The sequence below is a fragment of the Panicum virgatum genome, chromosome 2N, assembly GCF_016808335.1.
Source record: "Panicum virgatum strain AP13 chromosome 2N, P.virgatum_v5, whole genome shotgun sequence".
Lineage (NCBI taxonomy): Eukaryota > Viridiplantae > Streptophyta > Magnoliopsida > Poales > Poaceae > Panicum > Panicum virgatum.
Window position 1 is genome coordinate 41,459,852 of NC_053146.1, and position 16,414 is coordinate 41,476,265.

General features: G+C 48.3%; 1 protein-coding gene and 1 non-coding gene across 2 annotated transcripts; both read left to right on the forward strand.

The window, feature by feature from the left end:
• The first annotated feature begins 12,451 nt into the window (after positions 1–12,451).
• Positions 12,452–15,795, forward strand: LOC120660514 (protein spinster homolog 3-like). Its single transcript, XM_039939064.1, has 3 exons — positions 12,452–12,897; positions 14,053–14,795; positions 14,987–15,795. The coding sequence occupies exons 1-3, from the start codon at positions 12,604–12,606 to the stop codon at positions 15,477–15,479; spliced, it is 1,530 nt and encodes a 509-aa protein (XP_039794998.1). The 5' UTR covers positions 12,452–12,603; the 3' UTR covers positions 15,480–15,795.
• A 417-nt stretch (positions 15,796–16,212) lies between these two features.
• TRNAK-CUU lies at positions 16,213–16,285 on the forward strand. Its single transcript has one exon. It is a non-coding gene; the product is annotated as a tRNA-Lys (tRNA).
• The last annotated feature ends 129 nt before the right edge of the window (positions 16,286–16,414 follow it).

The following is a 16,414-nucleotide window of genomic DNA, read 5'->3' on the forward strand; positions in this document are numbered from 1 at the left end:
GGCAGTTGGGAGGACCGGAGGGGCGGCGGCGGGGAGGGCCAGAGGGGCAGCGGCAGTTGGGAGGACCGAAGGGGCGGCGGCGGCGGGAAGGACTGGAGGGGCAGCGGCGGGGGGCAGATCGGGGGGGGGGGGGGCGCGGGGGGTGGGGGCGGGGCCTGGGAGGTGCCTGGAAGCGTGGGGGAGGAGTGAAATGGAAGCAACCCTAGAAAACTTGATGCTTCCCCATTATGCATTTAATACACAAGGTCCACATGTCAGGGACCTGAAGCGGGTTCGCGGGTTCATGGGCACGGGTAAGACAATTCTGTGCCCGCCATATTTGTACCCGCGGGCACAAATGGAAACCCGTACCCATACCCGTGAGTGTAAATTGAAACCCGTATCCTCGCCCTAGCGGGTTTTTACCCGCGGGCACACGGGTAAACTGTGTCCGTTGCCATCCATAACGGACGGCGATGATGGCGCCTGCCAGCAGGATGCAGGAGCGCAGGTTCATTCCAATTGTAGCCCTGCTCTCGCATAGTAGTAGTACAGTACAATAGTAGAGTTTAATCCAACTTATTACTCCTTGCAGTACTTCAATTACCCGGCAAATCACATTCGCGTCCCCGTTTAATGGAGCTGATGGCACTTGCAATGCAACGCCGCGACGCCCCAGGCCCGTGCGAGCAGAGCAGGCGCGCGCGCCGCGGCACGAGGCGTACGGCGTGCCAACCCCGAGAGAGGACAGGCGAGGGGGAGAACAGGAATAGCTGCCGTGGCCTGTCCGGCTGGTCTGCCGCTGCCGCTGCGTACGATCGATCGAGCGGCAGCGGCTGCCCCCCAAAACGCCGAGCAGCGCATATGGAAGCAACCCGGCAACCATCGGTCACCGGCCGGCCCAACGATTCGATTCCTGGCCAGCATGTATGGCTCGACGGGACAAACCAGTACCGAGCCCCTCTGCCAGCAGCGAGCGAGAGCGCAGAGCACTGGCCATCATCCATGGCGAGCCCGGCCGAGCGGCCAAAGCGGCCACGACAGGAGCATGCGGCCGCCGTACTAGGAGCCAGCGGCGGCAGCGAGCGCGCGCAGGAAATGATGCAAACGTGCCCACTCTTTGGCCTTTGCTGTGCAATTCTAAACTCTACTGTAGCGAGAAGGAAGGAAGCCGAGGTGTGCCACGCGCGCACGGGGGCCCCGGTCAAGGCCGGCATGATGGCCCTGCCGCCCGCAGAGGTGCCCGGCGGGCGACAGGCCGTGGCAACCCTAGTAGTAGCTGCAGCGGCAATGCTCGCTGATGTCGACTAGGCAGGGCAAGGCGCCGTGCGCTCCTGGCGTGGTGGTATGGCGTATGCTCGGCTCGGCTAGTCCGCTTCTTCCCCGGACCGGTGGTGAGTCTTGCCCGTTCGGCCCGGTAATAGCCGCGCGCTCGTCACGTCCGCGCCACCCGTCCGTCTGATTGACGCGCCGCCCATCACTCGTCGTCCGTCGATCAGATCAGCTGCGGGCCGGGCGACGGGCCGACGGCGACCGGTGCAGAGAATGCCCTGTCTTGTACGTATCTCCGGCTGGCCGGTCTTTGCCTCGTAGACCGCGAGCCATGGTATGGGCGCGACGTCACCCAATTATTCCTTCACGGCAAGGCTGGTCCTGGTCGAACTAGGAGCAGCGGACAATTGTCTTCCTGGACTCCTGCAGTGTATGGATGATTATTGGTCGGATTCCTCTCCGGCGCATCCCCGGTCTCCATCCATGCTGCTGCTGTGCTGCATGAGGCTGTGTGCAGTTACCACAAAATTTCCAAATTTTTCAAATTTTCCATCATATCTCCATCATAGCGAAACATTAAATATAGCAAATGACCCATGCATGGAATACTAAACGCAGGTAAATAAAAAAAACTAATTGCATAGTTTTAATGTACGTTGCGAGACGAATCTTTTGAGCCTAATTAGGTCATGGTAGGACAATATTTACCATAAACAAATAAAAAATGCTACAGTGTCCGATGTGCCATTTTCTCCCAAAATTTCGTGGATCTAAACACATCCTGAGTGGCGAGGAACCCCGAACTTGAGTACGGGGTTAGGCTTCCGAACCTTTGTTTGCCTCCAAAGAATTTAAAATTTCACTCCAGGTTTCCACTAGTAAAGTGCCCTGTGAAATTGCACCGATTAGAGTTTGTATATTTTCTCGCCACACTATACGTCATAACACTATCTTCCACCCTATATGCAGTGGCGGGCCCAGAACTTCAAATTTGGGTATTCAAAAATTCAAGATGCAAGGAAAAATGGCTGTTTTATACCAATTATTAACATATATACATTTGGTTATTCCTTTAAATACTATAGATTATCAAAAATAATGGGTATTCATGAATACCATTGCATACCAATTGGGCCCGCCCTGCCTATATGACGTGTCTTTTCTCCACCAACATGGCTGATGCCACATTTTTTATCGCCACAAAATTTATGAAGTTTGAGTTCTAACTTTCCCCAATAAACATAGTGCAACCAGGGTTTTTTATCCCGACCGGATAACCCAAACCGCCGGCCACCGGTTCCGGTTTACCGGACCGGTTGGACCGGTAACCGGTGGAAACCGGTTGAATTCAAATCCAAATTCAAATAAATTCAAAAACTCCCGTGCAACTGGTTCCGACCGGTTTACCGGCCGGTTTTACCGGTTTACCGGTCGGTTTGACCGGTTTGAATTCGAATCCAAATTCAAAAGCTCCCGTGCAACCGGTTTACCGGCCGGTTTTACCGGTTTGCCTGGTGGGCCTTAATGGGCCGGCCCATTTTTTCTTTTTCTTTTTTGATTTAACTTCAACTCCCCGCAAACTATACTAAATGAACGAATTTTTGAGAAAATTTGACACCATTAGATTCGTTGCACCTTGAAGTATTTTTAGGAATTTTTTGAGATTTTTTCATTTTTTGAAATTCAAATTTAAAATTTGAATTCCAGCCGGTTTCTAACCGGCCGGAACCGGAACCGGTCCGGGCCGGTAAGACCGGTAACCGCGGTAACCGGACCGGTTCCGGCCGGTTTTTTTAACCCTGAGTGCAACACAGATCCTATCAAGGCTACCAACTTGTGGCCAAATCGTGAAGCTTACCATATCCAACGCCCAACGGGTATAGGGTTGGACATGGACGCCCAATAATCCAAAATATCCGATATCTGCAAGAACATGAATATGAATATCCATATCACATTCTATCCATAAAAAATATGGGATTCATTTATCCATAAAGAATAAGGCATCGTGTGGAATTATCTAATGCTATTTCGCTAACTAATGACAAATGTTATTTTTTAATACTACTAAGAATGTAAATCATTGAAACTATTTAAAGGTTATTATCTCAATGACTAATGACTAAATATATTAATTTTAATGTCAATGATGTATTAATTTTAATATAGGAAATCGAATTAATTTTCAATACTAAGTTTATTAATTATTCAATAAATGTTTTTTAAATGCTGTAATTGATTTATTTATTAATAATATTTTTATCTATAATTTTAAATTTATTTTTATTTTTTGATATATTTAAATTGAAAAATATCAATTGATAAACATGTTACTTTCTACGAATTATCTTTCTCCACAAGTAGTATTACATACTCATACTTCAATAGTTCAATTCCTACTTGTATTGAATACGAACCCAATTTCTTAGTATCCATTCTGTATTTGTATTTCAATTCGAATCTAAGTATGGAAATAGTGCTATGCAAATTTGGTTGCATTGCATACTAGACAATCAACACTGCATGCCATGACCTATGTTGGAGGGGTTAAGCGGCCAGCTTCGCCATGTGCAGTTTGAGAGTTGAACCTTGTGGCTCCCTGCTTGCAGATCCTCTCCTATATCCTATTTGTGTCCCTTACTATGATCTATAGGCCACAGATATACCACTTATGGAGTATATCCTTGATGAGTTGTATTGTGCACCCCACCCTCCCGCACCCGCGTATGTTTATCTATGTTTTCTTCAATGCCAGTGAAAGCGATCGGGTGCTCTAGCCTAAGAGGGGGAGGGGGTGAATTAGGCACTCTAAAATCCTTAACCTATGGCTCCAACTAATTTGCACAAAACTTAAACTAAAATAAGCTATCTAGATGTGCAACTACGGTTCACTTTAGTGTGAAACCTTCATCTCAAAAGAATTTTGCAACCTATAGCCAATCATAACAAGATACTACACTAAGAAAGTAGAGGCACACAAGTTGCAATATGAAATACGGAAGCTAAAGGAGAGGGATGAGAGAAAGCGAACTCTCGACACGAGGATATATCCCGTGGTTCGGTTTGCCACAAAGGCACCCCTACGTCCACGTTGTTGAAGCACTCACGAAGAGTATCGCTTCCCGGCAATCAAGTCTCTTCCGTAAACACAATCACGGTCACCTTGATCCCGATCTTTACTAAGGGAGATTGCCCACGAAGGAGGGGTCTCTGTCCCCCGCACAATGTTGTCGACGCCACTCCACTCCAAGCCGGAGGGTCGTTGACTTGCCGGCGAGCCACTAATGCTCCAAGGAGGCCGGCGCACCGAGATACAAGTTTGGTTCACTCTAGAACCACAGCGCAAGGATCTAAACCTTGCTTGATCACTCACTCAAGAGCTAACCTAGCACTAACACTCACAAAGCTTGTGCTAAGGACTAAGGATTTGAACTCTATGCTCTTGGATGGCTTGGAGGTGTTCTTGGGTGTGTGTGTGATGTCTTGGGACTATAGCAAGGTTCAAATGGCCGGGGGAACACATATATATAGGTCACCAAGTCAAGAGAGCCGTTACTAGCCGTTGGCCAGTTTTTTGCGTAGGCATCAAAACTTCCGGTGCATAGAACATCTGTTCTTCCGGTCACTCTGCGCTCTGAAGTAACCGTTGGCCTCTCTGACACGCTGCAGCAACTTCAGGGGCCATCGGATGAACCGATGCTAGGGCGTCGGAACTTCCGGTGACACTTGTCCTTCATATAGCCGTTACACCTTACTGATGTCATTGCACCGACGCATTACTCCGGTAGCCGTCGGATCTTCCGGTGCTGAAGGCTTGGCTGCTGCATGCTTGACATCGTCTCTGGAACATAGTACGTTGAATGCACCGATGCTTAACTTGGCCTCGTCGGTTCAACCGGTGCTTCACTCTTTCTTTACTTGATCTCCAGAGGTGCTCAGACTTGCACGGATGCCAGGGCGTCGGATCTTCCGACAACCATCGGATGCACCGATGCTTAGGCATCGGTTAAACCGGTGCCCCTGTTTTCTGCCAAACTTGTCCAATGCATCGCAGTGATCAATTGGATCCTTCAAATTTATTCTCTCTGGATTTCCACTATGCTTTGACATCTCTACGGCGGATTGGACTTATCATCTTGATGGTGTATTGGACTTAGCGTCTCGACGATAGATTAGACATTGCGTCTTGACGATGAATTAGACATGTTGACTAATATCCATGGGACCTAAAAACTCCTACAAGTGTGATCTCACAAACTTGTTAGTCCCATTGATTATATTGTCACTCAATCACCAAAATCACAAACAATGGCCTAAATGGGGTCATGTTCCTTACAGCCAGTCCTACTAGTTTAGGCTTTTGGCCAACAGAGAGTAAGATGAATTGTTGGTGCGAAGCCTGTCCATTTTGGCTGGTTTTGACTTGCAGCCCTACAATTTGTGCTAGCATTTTTCTCGATTAAATCTCAAAAAGGGGGACATTACATGCAAACATCTAGGCATTTCAGTTGTCAAAACGCATGTCCACGTGTTGTGTCTGTGTCTCTGTGAGGTTAGACATTATTTAGGGTGTGTTTAGTTGGTGAAAAAGTTTGGATTTTGGTACTGTAGCATATTTTGTTGTTACTTGACAAATAATGTCCAATTATAAACTAATTAGAGTTAAAAGATTCAGTTCGTGCTAATCAGTTAGACTGTGTACTTAGTTATTTTTTAAAACTGCATTCATGCATGTGTCCGAAGATTCGATGTGACGAGTACTGTGTAAATTTTTTTGGAAACTAAACAGTGCCTTAGACACAAGCAACAATATATAAGTCGATAGGCTAAAGAAATCTTGCTACATGATTTGCGCATCGTAGTCTCCTCTTTCGTCCATATATACTTTGCTTGTTTAATCCAGCTCCAATCCCTCATTTCTCTGATTCTCTCTCTTCGTTTTCCGCGGGAATATATATACACACAAAGCGTCAATTCTCGAGAGATAGAGGGAACGGTGCCGATTTACCCGAAAGCGACCCCCCCCCCAAGACCTGAGCGGGTCGATCCGCAACGCGCGGGGGCGGCCGCGTGCCCGTGCCGAACGCGACCCGATCGACGCCGATCGCGCACACGAGAGAAAGGAACCTCCCCGGCCGCGCGCGGTCCCGGCGCAGGTAGGTAGGTGGTGGACTGGGCACGCACGGCCGGGGCGTGGCTGCTCGGAGTAAGCTCAGCTCGTGTCGCTGTCCGCACGGCTACGTACGCGCGTAAACGAGCCGTGTGCTCTGCGCGCACGACGGTCCTCTTTTTTCCCCCCTCCAGCGACATGCTACTGCGTACGAGTACGTGTCCGTTAGGCTGGCAGCTGGCTGGTGCGTGCGCGTGCGCGTGGGCCAGCGACCACGACGCGGAGACGGAGCAAGCCTACGCAGGGGGCGGCCGTCCTGGCGGGAGGTTGGGGAGCAAACGGTACGGCCTCGCAGGGACGGGATCGGGTTCGGGTGGAGCAGATCTTTGCTAGATTTGACCAAAAGCTCCAGGCGGGGCACGCGTACGACGCGGCACCTAGTCTCCACAGTACAGCTTGTTCTCCCTCCTGGTGAGCCAGCCGGATGAACCGAGGTGCAAACACTGCGATAATAATAATTTCCAAAGGAAATAAACAATTAACCGCAGTGCTGGTGTGTTGTTATTCTTTTCAGCGACCACTAACTATGCTTCTGCAAAAAGAAGAGATATTTCTGATGAAGCAAAAAGGATGGAAACATTAGCATGACGCTGGGCAGTGGGCACTCACCGGTCACCAGCCGAGCTGCATCAGCGCCCGCCACATTTTCGAGGACCCAGCAGGAAGACACGCGCGCACCAGCAGCCACCGGACACGGACGCGACGACGCGACGCGACCCCCCTTGGCTTTGCCTGCGCACGGAGAGGCCGGCCGGCCCCGGCCGGGCCGCCAGCGGGGCGAGCACTTGGCCGGCCGCGCTCGCGATGATGGCCAATCACACGAGCCCATGTTGAGGCCATCATCAGGCCTGCGCTCCTTCCGCCCGGCAAAAGACCGCCGCGCGACAGTGAAAGAGGGGGTGGTGCTCCTGATGTGATCCTGATTCCTGAAAGACGTTTTGTCCGGGAAAGGAACTAAAGGAGGGAGGAGAGCCTCGGCCTCCCTCCCTAAGCCTAGCGCACACGAGCTGGCATCATGAGGAGAGGGCAAAAGAGCAACGCCGCTTTTGCTACTTTGTGAGAGGCCCTCGACTCGAGCAATAACGGGAGGGGAGGGGAGGGGGAGGGGAGATCATCCTGGGAAACGTAAACATTTTTGGGTTATTATGTGGCTGTGAAAGCCTTTGCTTTTTCTACGACATGCCAGCAATCTACAGATAGCTTGTTCAAAAAAGTAGTAGGGACGCCTGATCATTGCTTTTGTTGATGGATACTGGATCAAGCTAAGCTACTTAGGTGTGTCATACTGGCAAGTAACGCTACCTTTCAATGCACAGTATAATATATATAATAGTAAACCAGCTTAATTATTGGCTACGCTGAATAAGGGGAACTACTTCACCTTGTGTGCCAACTCAAGAAAGAACTTGAGTTCAAGTGGCCAAAGAGTATTGCTTGATCCGTCCCCGCAAATAATCCATGAATGGATCACCTTGCTAGATATCCGACATAAGAGCATCTCCAAAAAACTAGCTAAATTTCACTCTTCATATTACTATTTAACTATCCACTTAGCCATTTAACTAGCGGTCAGACTCATCTTTTTCCATCCCCGCCACCCATCCCCATCGCCCCTTCTTGCTATCTGCTGCCCGGCCTCTCTGTCCACCACCCCTTCCTCGCCGTCCGCGCCAAGGACGTCATGCCGGGGCATGATGGAGGCCAAGCTCGCACCGGACAGCGGAGCTCCACGCCACGCCCCATGTTTTTTTCAGTGTTTTTCTATTTATACAGATCTTAGTAGATTTAGAGAGTCTGTTGGAGTTGCTCTAAATTTCTCTATTATTTACTAGCTAGGTCGCTGTACACGGATGAGTTAGAGGGACTCCCTAACTGATATGTGGGGTCGAGTGTGGTTGGGCCCAGACTACTACTGTTGTACACGGTGGCACCTGTGCTAGGTGGATTAGGTCACTTACTAAAGATATACGTGCTACGCAGGGGTTCGTTGTTGCCTGCATATATTAACATGTAACAGTGATGCTAATAAGAAACATCACCAGTCGACCACTTTCACACGCTTAACATGCTGGCAGTGGGGTTGACCACTCTAATAAGCAATATTTTTTATTTTTTATTTATTCCGGTGAGTTTTATGTACAACCGAATCTCATTCTATAGTTCACCAAATGGAAATGGCCTTGAATAAAAAAGATCAAAACAAACCTTAAGCGGTAATATTTTACAAGGCAACCATGCTAGTTATGCGCGAAAGGCCAAGGAATTGTCATTAACCGTGACACTTTTTCAGTCGTCTTTGAGGACAGCAGTAAAAAAAAAAATCTGAAATGCAGGCATGGTGGAGTTCCTACTTCCTAAGAGTGACTCTAACCAGACTAGGCAATTTTGAGAGACAAATAGAAGGTTGCCTCGCGTGAACAGTGTAGAAGAGGTAAGACATTTGGTGCTGTCTCCAACAGATATTGCATTCCTACTGCTGTCTCCGAATTTACCTAGCAGGAGAGAGGGAATCCATTTTTAGCTCACCTCTCTCCTCACAATACAAAATGCCTACTCCTTTGCCTCTTCTGTTGGAGACTAATTTCGTGATGCATAGTGCAAATAGAGATGCAAAAGTGCGTTTGCCTCTCATTGTTGGAGTCAGTCTAACCGCGCACAACCTCAGAGCGAAACAAAATTCAAAGAGCAGCGAAGAGATGAGTATGGAAAGAGAATCGAGCTAGCGGGCACACGTACATCCTCCCCGTCTAGCCTAACGTACGCTCATCCCCGTCCAAGGCGGCTCCGGTGTCCGGAGCGCCGCTGGCTGGACTGGACACCCGTGGCGTCAGGCTAGTGTGAGCGTGACGAGCGAAACCGAAACCAAACCCAACGGCGATGGCGGGGAAATAAAAACCGGCCAGGCGGCGCGCCGGCTACGTGGACTTGGCGCGCGCCTTCCGTCCGGTCCCGGCGGGGGCCGCGAGAATTGCGGCGGAAAGCAGCACGCCACGCGCCGCGGTCACCGCCCCGCCCCGCGCGGTGGTTCCATTCCCTGTTCCGAGTTGGGCGCGAGTGACCACGGTGACTCCGTCGTATAGCGCCTCCTGCAGGGGGGAAACGGAGGGAGGGAGCAGGAAAGTGAAAAAGGCAAAGCCGAAGCTTATCTACCAGCGGCGGTTGGGGTGAGCTAGGGACCGGAGGAGCTTGGCCGGCGCACGGCGCACTGCCGGCGGCCCCGCCCACCGTCCCCAGTCCGTACCACGCGCACGTTGACCCACCAGGCACCGCCCGGGCGCCCGGCTCTCCTCCCCCCTGCCGGCAAGAGACATCTCCAATTTCTCCATGTCCAAGTCGCCGCCGGCGACACGAGCGGCAGAAAAAAAAAAGGAACCGTGGAAACCAGCAGCCGAATCAAGGGACGCCGCTGCTGCATGAATGGTGCTAAGATGCTGCGTTTTTTTTTGGGGTGGGGTGGGGGGGGGGGGGGAGCCTTCTTTCCGGGCATCCCGTGATCGCCGCAATTAGTAGTACTCGTACTCCGTACAATCTAGTATACTATATCGAATTACACTAGGATTTGCACTCATTCTGTACTAACCCATACAAGTGGTATCACTATATCAGGACGCGCCCGCACGTGCCGACGTGCCGTAGCGAAAAGCCGCTATTTCCTGCCGTCTTGCGGCCGCAAAGCAGGATTCGGTCGAGAGCGCACGGCCGCCCGTAGCTAAAAATACATCTCCCCTTCCGGTGAGTAGAATTCGGCTAGCTAGCTCGATCAACCTTTGATGATGGAAGTGATTCCGTCTAAAAAGAACGCCCCGTGCATGACGACAAGTATATAACATTATCCTTTGTCGTCCTATTGAAACGTGCGAATTCATCTCAATCCATACCGGAAGGAATCCAACTCTTCCAGTGGCGGCTGTCCATTTGCAAACTTCGTGAAGCCTTTGTTTTTTGTTTCAGCTTCTAGTTTTTTTTTCTGCTCAAAACCAGGGACTTGGTGCAAACTACCATCATTTGAAAACATATTCTACAGAAGGTCTTCAACAATATTGCATATCATATTATATTACGCAATTGATCCACGACAAAAGTCAATCCAAAAGCAGGCTTTTGAACAACAGCTTCTAATTAAAAACCCTCAGCCAAAGCAAACACGGCCTTGGCCTCGTTGTCATATACATATACTACAAGAAAAAAAGTTTCTGTACTTGTGCAGAAATTGTTCTCTTTAAATCTGAAACGTTAGTTCGAAGCCTTTAAACAATGCTATTTTCTTTAACAATACATTCCTCCGATCTATCAACAGGGGTAGAGCCAGGAATTTATTTTTTTATTATTAGAGGGACAATCATACTAATTTATATAAAAATTTAATTAAAATTCAAATATTTAATATAAATTTGGGAAAGGGCAGGCCCCTGCCCGCCCCCTGGCTCCGCCCCTTGTCTATCAATTGCCGCTTTTTCTTTCCTCGCAAAAAGCCTTGGAACCCCGATCCGAAAACGATTCTCGTTGGGCCCTGCCTGCTTTGGGCCCCCCTCGAGGTCCTCTTCCCTCCGCTGCTGCAGACGGTGCTGCAGTGGCCTAGGAAGACTGAAAGCCATGGACCGTACCGCGCCGGACCTACCCTGTCCCGCGGGCCCTCCAGCCCACGAAAAACGCATTGTGGGCCAGGTAGCAGAATGTGTGCCGGCTCTGATGACGAGTCACCCTGTCAGAAAAGCACATTTCGGTGTGGGTGGGCTTGGTGCGGAAGCAGATTTTTAAGGTGGGCCTGATTCTCTATGAGGGAAGGTGGGCTTAATGATCGATCAGTGTGAAACGTTGCGAGTAACTGGGCCAAGCCCATGATGGGTTCTTCGACGGTGAGCCCATACCGTGACGTCACAGTTCCGACTTTGGGTGTGTTTACATCACTTTTCATTTTGTATTTTTGCGATTTTGAAAAAAAATCTTCAATATTTAAAATATTAAATATAGAATGATCACAAAATAAATTACAGATCTCGTCTGTAAACTACGAGACGAATCTAATGAGTCTAAGTAATTTATCATTAGAATATATTTACTGTAGTATTATTGTATCAATTTAGTGTCTAATCATATCATAATTAGACTCATTAGATTCGTCTCGTGATTTACAGTCCATTTACGTTTTGTGTTTTGGATCTAAACAAACCTTTGCGTTTTGTGTTTTGGATCTAAACAAGCCTTTGCAAGCGCCTGGGACTGGGACTCTGGGAGGCCGGTGCCGACTGCCGACAGCGAGAGCGGCAGCCGCGTTTCGATCGGCTGAATATTCTATTCCCACGCACATCACTATTCACTCGTGTCGTGCTTCGGAACACGTGGGAACAAAGCTCACTCACCAGCTGCTTTTCCCATTGGAACTATTGTTAGGTGCAGTGTGTGTCTCGTGTCTGTGCAACAGCTCATCCGGTGCTAAAATCCATCAAAACTTTTGCCTTTCGTCGAAAAAGAAATCCATCGAAACTCCCAAGAAACAACAAGATTTTGTTTGTATCGCACTACGATCCGCACATTTCTCGAAAAAAAACTATCGTATATATAGAATACTAAATGAAGTTTATTTTCAAATTTTTTTTAGGGATGGATGTAATTTTTTGCGACGAATATAATGACGGTAATTAATCGATGATTAATTACAGTGATGCTACATAAACTATTCTCTAATTACACAGTCAAAAACCTTATTAGATTCTTTAGAGTTCCTAGTGTAGGATTTCTAGAGTTGATTTTGCAAACTAATTTTGTTTGATATCATAATTAGTCGTTAAAATATTACTATTCCTAGCACAAGAACTAATCAAACAAGGCCAGTGGGACTGATGTGATGTGGGAGGTCAACGGTAAAATTCTGATACGAGCATGGTCAACGGGATCCTAGCGGCGTTCACATGCGCTGCAGCTTCCAGTTCCAAACGCGTCGGGGAGACGACGACGGCAAACGCCACCGTTCGGTCTGTGTCTGTTCCCACTTCGCAACAACCAGCATTTCCCCTTCCCCTTCGAGCATTATTTTTTTCCAACGAAAATCTCGCCGCTCTCGCGGAGGACACCACCGCGCTTGCTTGCTTTGCTTGCTCCCCCCAGTCCGCATCCAGGGGCGCCTTGCGGATCAGCGACCAGGCCACCGCCGCGTGCGCGAAGCCGGGCGCCGGGCGGCCGCCATGGACGCGGCAGCGGCGAGGCGGACGCGGGCGCTGGTGAACCTGGCGGCCATCATGGAGCGCGCCGACGAGGCGCTGCTGCCCGCGGTGTACCAGGAGGTGGGGGCCGAGCTGCACGCCACGCCCATGGGGCTCGGCGCGCTCACGCTCTACCGCTCCCTCGTGCAGGCCGCCTGCTACCCGCTCGCCGCCTACGCCGCCGAGCGGTACAACCGCGCCCACGTCATCGCCGTGGGGGCCGTCCTCTGGGCCGCCGCCACCTTCCTCGTCGGCGTCTCCGAGACCTTCGCCCAGGTCCGTTCTCAGGAGATCCCTATTTATCTTCCTATATATATACGCCTTTTTTATATACTTACTTTATCCTACGCCTTTATTTTTTCGCCATGGAATACTTTCGGCTAGTCGGTAGGGTACTGGTCCAATTCTGCTCAGTCTTTGATCGGGTAGTGGTATAATTTGGGGTATATGCTTCGGTTAGCTACCTCGGTGGCTCCGCAAATGATTCATTTCTTTTGCTACAGTAGTTTGTGGTTGTGCTTTGCTGCCAAAAGCTGATGAGGACTCAAATTATAGCTTCCTTGTGCAGTTTTGCGCGTTTTCTTAGGCACATTAGCTGTGAAATTTGACATGCTGCAAATAAACCAAGTTTATATTAAGGTAACAGAAGAATATGCTTGCACGAAATTCTGAATTACATCACAATCAACCTGCAGTTGTAGTTTGCAAACAATGGATTTAATGTGGCTCAACCAAACACAGGAGTTGGGTGTACTATAACTGCCATATCCATGTCTAACAGTCGATTTGTTTCCCCTTTGTTTTCTATTCCAAATTCATACATTCATGTGCGACTATCTGATATGCATTAAGGTAATATCTGATATCTTTTCATTCCTGTTTTACTATATGAAGAGTTGCTTAATTAGTTTAACTCGTTCATCGGGAAAAAAATAAGTTCATAAAAAAATAGTTTGACTCATCTATGATCTTTTTGTGTACTCAAATGATACAGCAGTGTGGACTTTGCTTGCTGTCTTTTTAATATAAAACCATTTCAATCTGACTCAAATCTGGTTGAATCTCTGTGTCAGGTCAAATGTCATTGTTTACTGATCAAAATTGAATTTAGACAAACCCGATAGAGTTTGTCAGACATTTTGCTATGTCAATTTGTATGCAGTGAAATTCATTTTAAGATAAACTCTGTACTCAATTGAATATTGAGTTGTGTAAATAATAGATCAATGAAATACGATATTACACAGCTCTGTGCTTTATCCTCCTAGCCCCATGTTTTCTTAGAAGTCCTCCTATGCACTTGTTTGAATGATAGATGAAATACAAAAGTTAAGGTGGGCTCATGCGCCCCCCCCCCCCCCCCCTCTTTTGATTCATAAAAAAAGAGGATAACAACATGTTTCTCTTGCATGAAAATGCTTTCTTGAGCAGGTAGCAGTAGCTAGAGGATTGAATGGTATTGGCCTTGCGCTTGTCACCCCTGCAATCCAGTCTCTAGTGGCAGATTGCTCTGATGACAATACCCGTGGCGCCGCATTTGGATGGCTTCAACTCACAGGCAACGTTGGTTCAATTATTGGTGGTATGTTTTCCCTGATGTTGGCATCAACCACAGTCATGGGTATTGCGGGTTGGCGCGCTGCATTTCACATTGTTGGCTTCATCAGTGTGGTAGTCGGTGCACTGGTAGGCCTATATGCAGTGGACCCCCATTTCGTCCATGTTGGAAATGGCGAGCAACTCTTGCACAAGTCTGCTTGGGAAGAGATGAAGGATTTAGTGAGAAAAGCCAAAGCTGTTGTCCGAATCTCGTCATTTCAGATCATCGTAGCCCAGGGCATCACAGGTTCGTTTCCATGGTCTGCCCTATCCTTTGCCCCAATGTGGTTGGAGCTGATGGGCTTTCCACGCAGCAAAACTGGACTTCTCATGATAACATTTGTATTGGCAAGCTCACTTGGAGGGGTATTAGGTGGAAAGATGGGGGACCACTTTGCCATCCGCTTCCCAGATTCTGGCCGAATTGTCCTGGCACAGATAAGCTCAGCGTCTGCTATTCCACTGGCTGCACTATTGATGTTAGGGCTACCTGATGACTCTTCTGGTTTCTTGCATGGACTTGTCATGTTTACTATGGGCCTGACCATCTCCTGGAATGGTCCTGCTACAAACAGGTAAGTACATTGTCATCTGTTGTTTGATCCATTTCTTATTCAACATTCAACACCGAAGTATGCATAAGGCATCCATTTCAGCATTATTACTTTACTGAATTTTTAGAATTTTTACATGTTTTATGACTTGGAAGCGCAGCTAGTATATGAAATTCTGCATGTTAGCAATAATGATTCTGTTTCATGTGCAGCCCCATATTCGCAGAGATCGTTCCTGAGAGGTCAAGGACTAGTGTCTATGCGTTGGACCGTACTTTTGAGTCAGTGTTATGCTCATTTGCTCCACCTACTGTTGGTTTCTTAGCCGAGTATGTGTATGGCTACAAACCCATCTCCTATGGAGCTGGGGCTGACAGTGTTGGCAGGGACAAGTCAAACGGCAGTGCCCTTGCCAAAGCGCTTTGCACAGCAATCGCCATCCCTATGCTCCTATGCTGCATCATGTATTCCCTGCTGTACTGGACATACCCACGCGACAGGGAGAGGGCAAGAATGGATAGTCTTATTGCATCAGAGATGCAGCAGATTGAGCTGGAAAGATGCCTTGGAGTGGGAGATTACGCTGGAAGCAAGGATGGCACCACTGTGATTGATATGGAGTACAGCGAGGAAGATTTTGATGCAGATGATGATGAAAAAGCACTAATGGATCGGCAGGCTCAGCAGAGTGGCAGTGCCAGGTAACCCAGCAATCATATGACAAAGAAAGCTCCATGGAGTTCAAACAGAGGTCTGCGTAGCTCTGCCTCTGGGATCGTACAGGAACCACCGTGTATTGTGCGAGGCAACTCCTGAAAATGATTGGGAGTGTATACGCGGTCTGCTCACATGGACTTTCAATCGGTCGGTGCGGCTTTTGTGGCACGTTTCAATCGGTTATGGTTATGTAGTGAGTATTTTTTTTTTTCAGGCTAGGCGGGAGAATATATGAATAGTTTGAACTTGAGCAAGCTGGGTTGAAGAGTTGGGTAGGATGAATAAAAGTTTGTGATTTTAGATATATTGATGAAGCAATCGAATGAGATTATGATTGGGAGTGTATACGCGGTCTGCTCACATGGACTTTCAATCGGTCGGTGCGGCTTTTGTGGCACGTTTCAATCGGTTATGGTTATGTAGTGAGTATTTTTTTTTTTCAGGCTTAGGCGGGAGAATATATGAATAGTTTGAACTTGAGCAAGCTGGGTTGAAGAGTTGGGTAGGATGAATAAAAGTTTGTGATTTTAGATATATTGATGAAGCAATCGAATGAGATTTCCTTGCCATCAGGAATGAGATTGTAGTGCACGATGACCTTAGCTGAATACCTGAAGTTTGATGCACGCAACAGTTTTTGCTAGATGGAAATTACGAGACTCGCTGCAGTCTGTTGCCGCGTAAGAAACGGATCAAATGGAAGGGGAGGCCCACACAACAAGCCCGTCTAGCTCAGTCGGTAGAGCGCAAGGCTCTTAACCTTGTGGTCGTGGGTTCGAGCCCCACGGTGGGCGCTAAAGTTTTTTTCTCCCCTTGACCCATTTGTATGGTTTATGGTAGGCCGCTTTGTGTTTTCTTTTGCACAGTTTTCTAGTAACCTTTTTTTTTTCTTCTAGTCGCATGGGCATGGAAGAACCCGGGCC

What these genes read in the sequence shown, in the direction of transcription:
- LOC120660514 (XM_039939064.1), top strand. Translation starts at nt 12,604, where the DNA reads ATGGACGCGGCAGCGGCGAGGCGGACGCGGGCGCTGGTGAACCTGGCG. An exon ending in TCTCCGAGACCTTCGCCCAG is followed by an intron (nt 12,898 to 14,052) that starts GTCCGTTCTCAG and finishes TTTCTTGAGCAG; the next exon opens with GTAGCAGTAGCTAGAGGATT. An exon ending in AATGGTCCTGCTACAAACAG is followed by an intron (nt 14,796 to 14,986) that starts GTAAGTACATTG and finishes TTTCATGTGCAG; the next exon opens with CCCCATATTCGCAGAGATCG.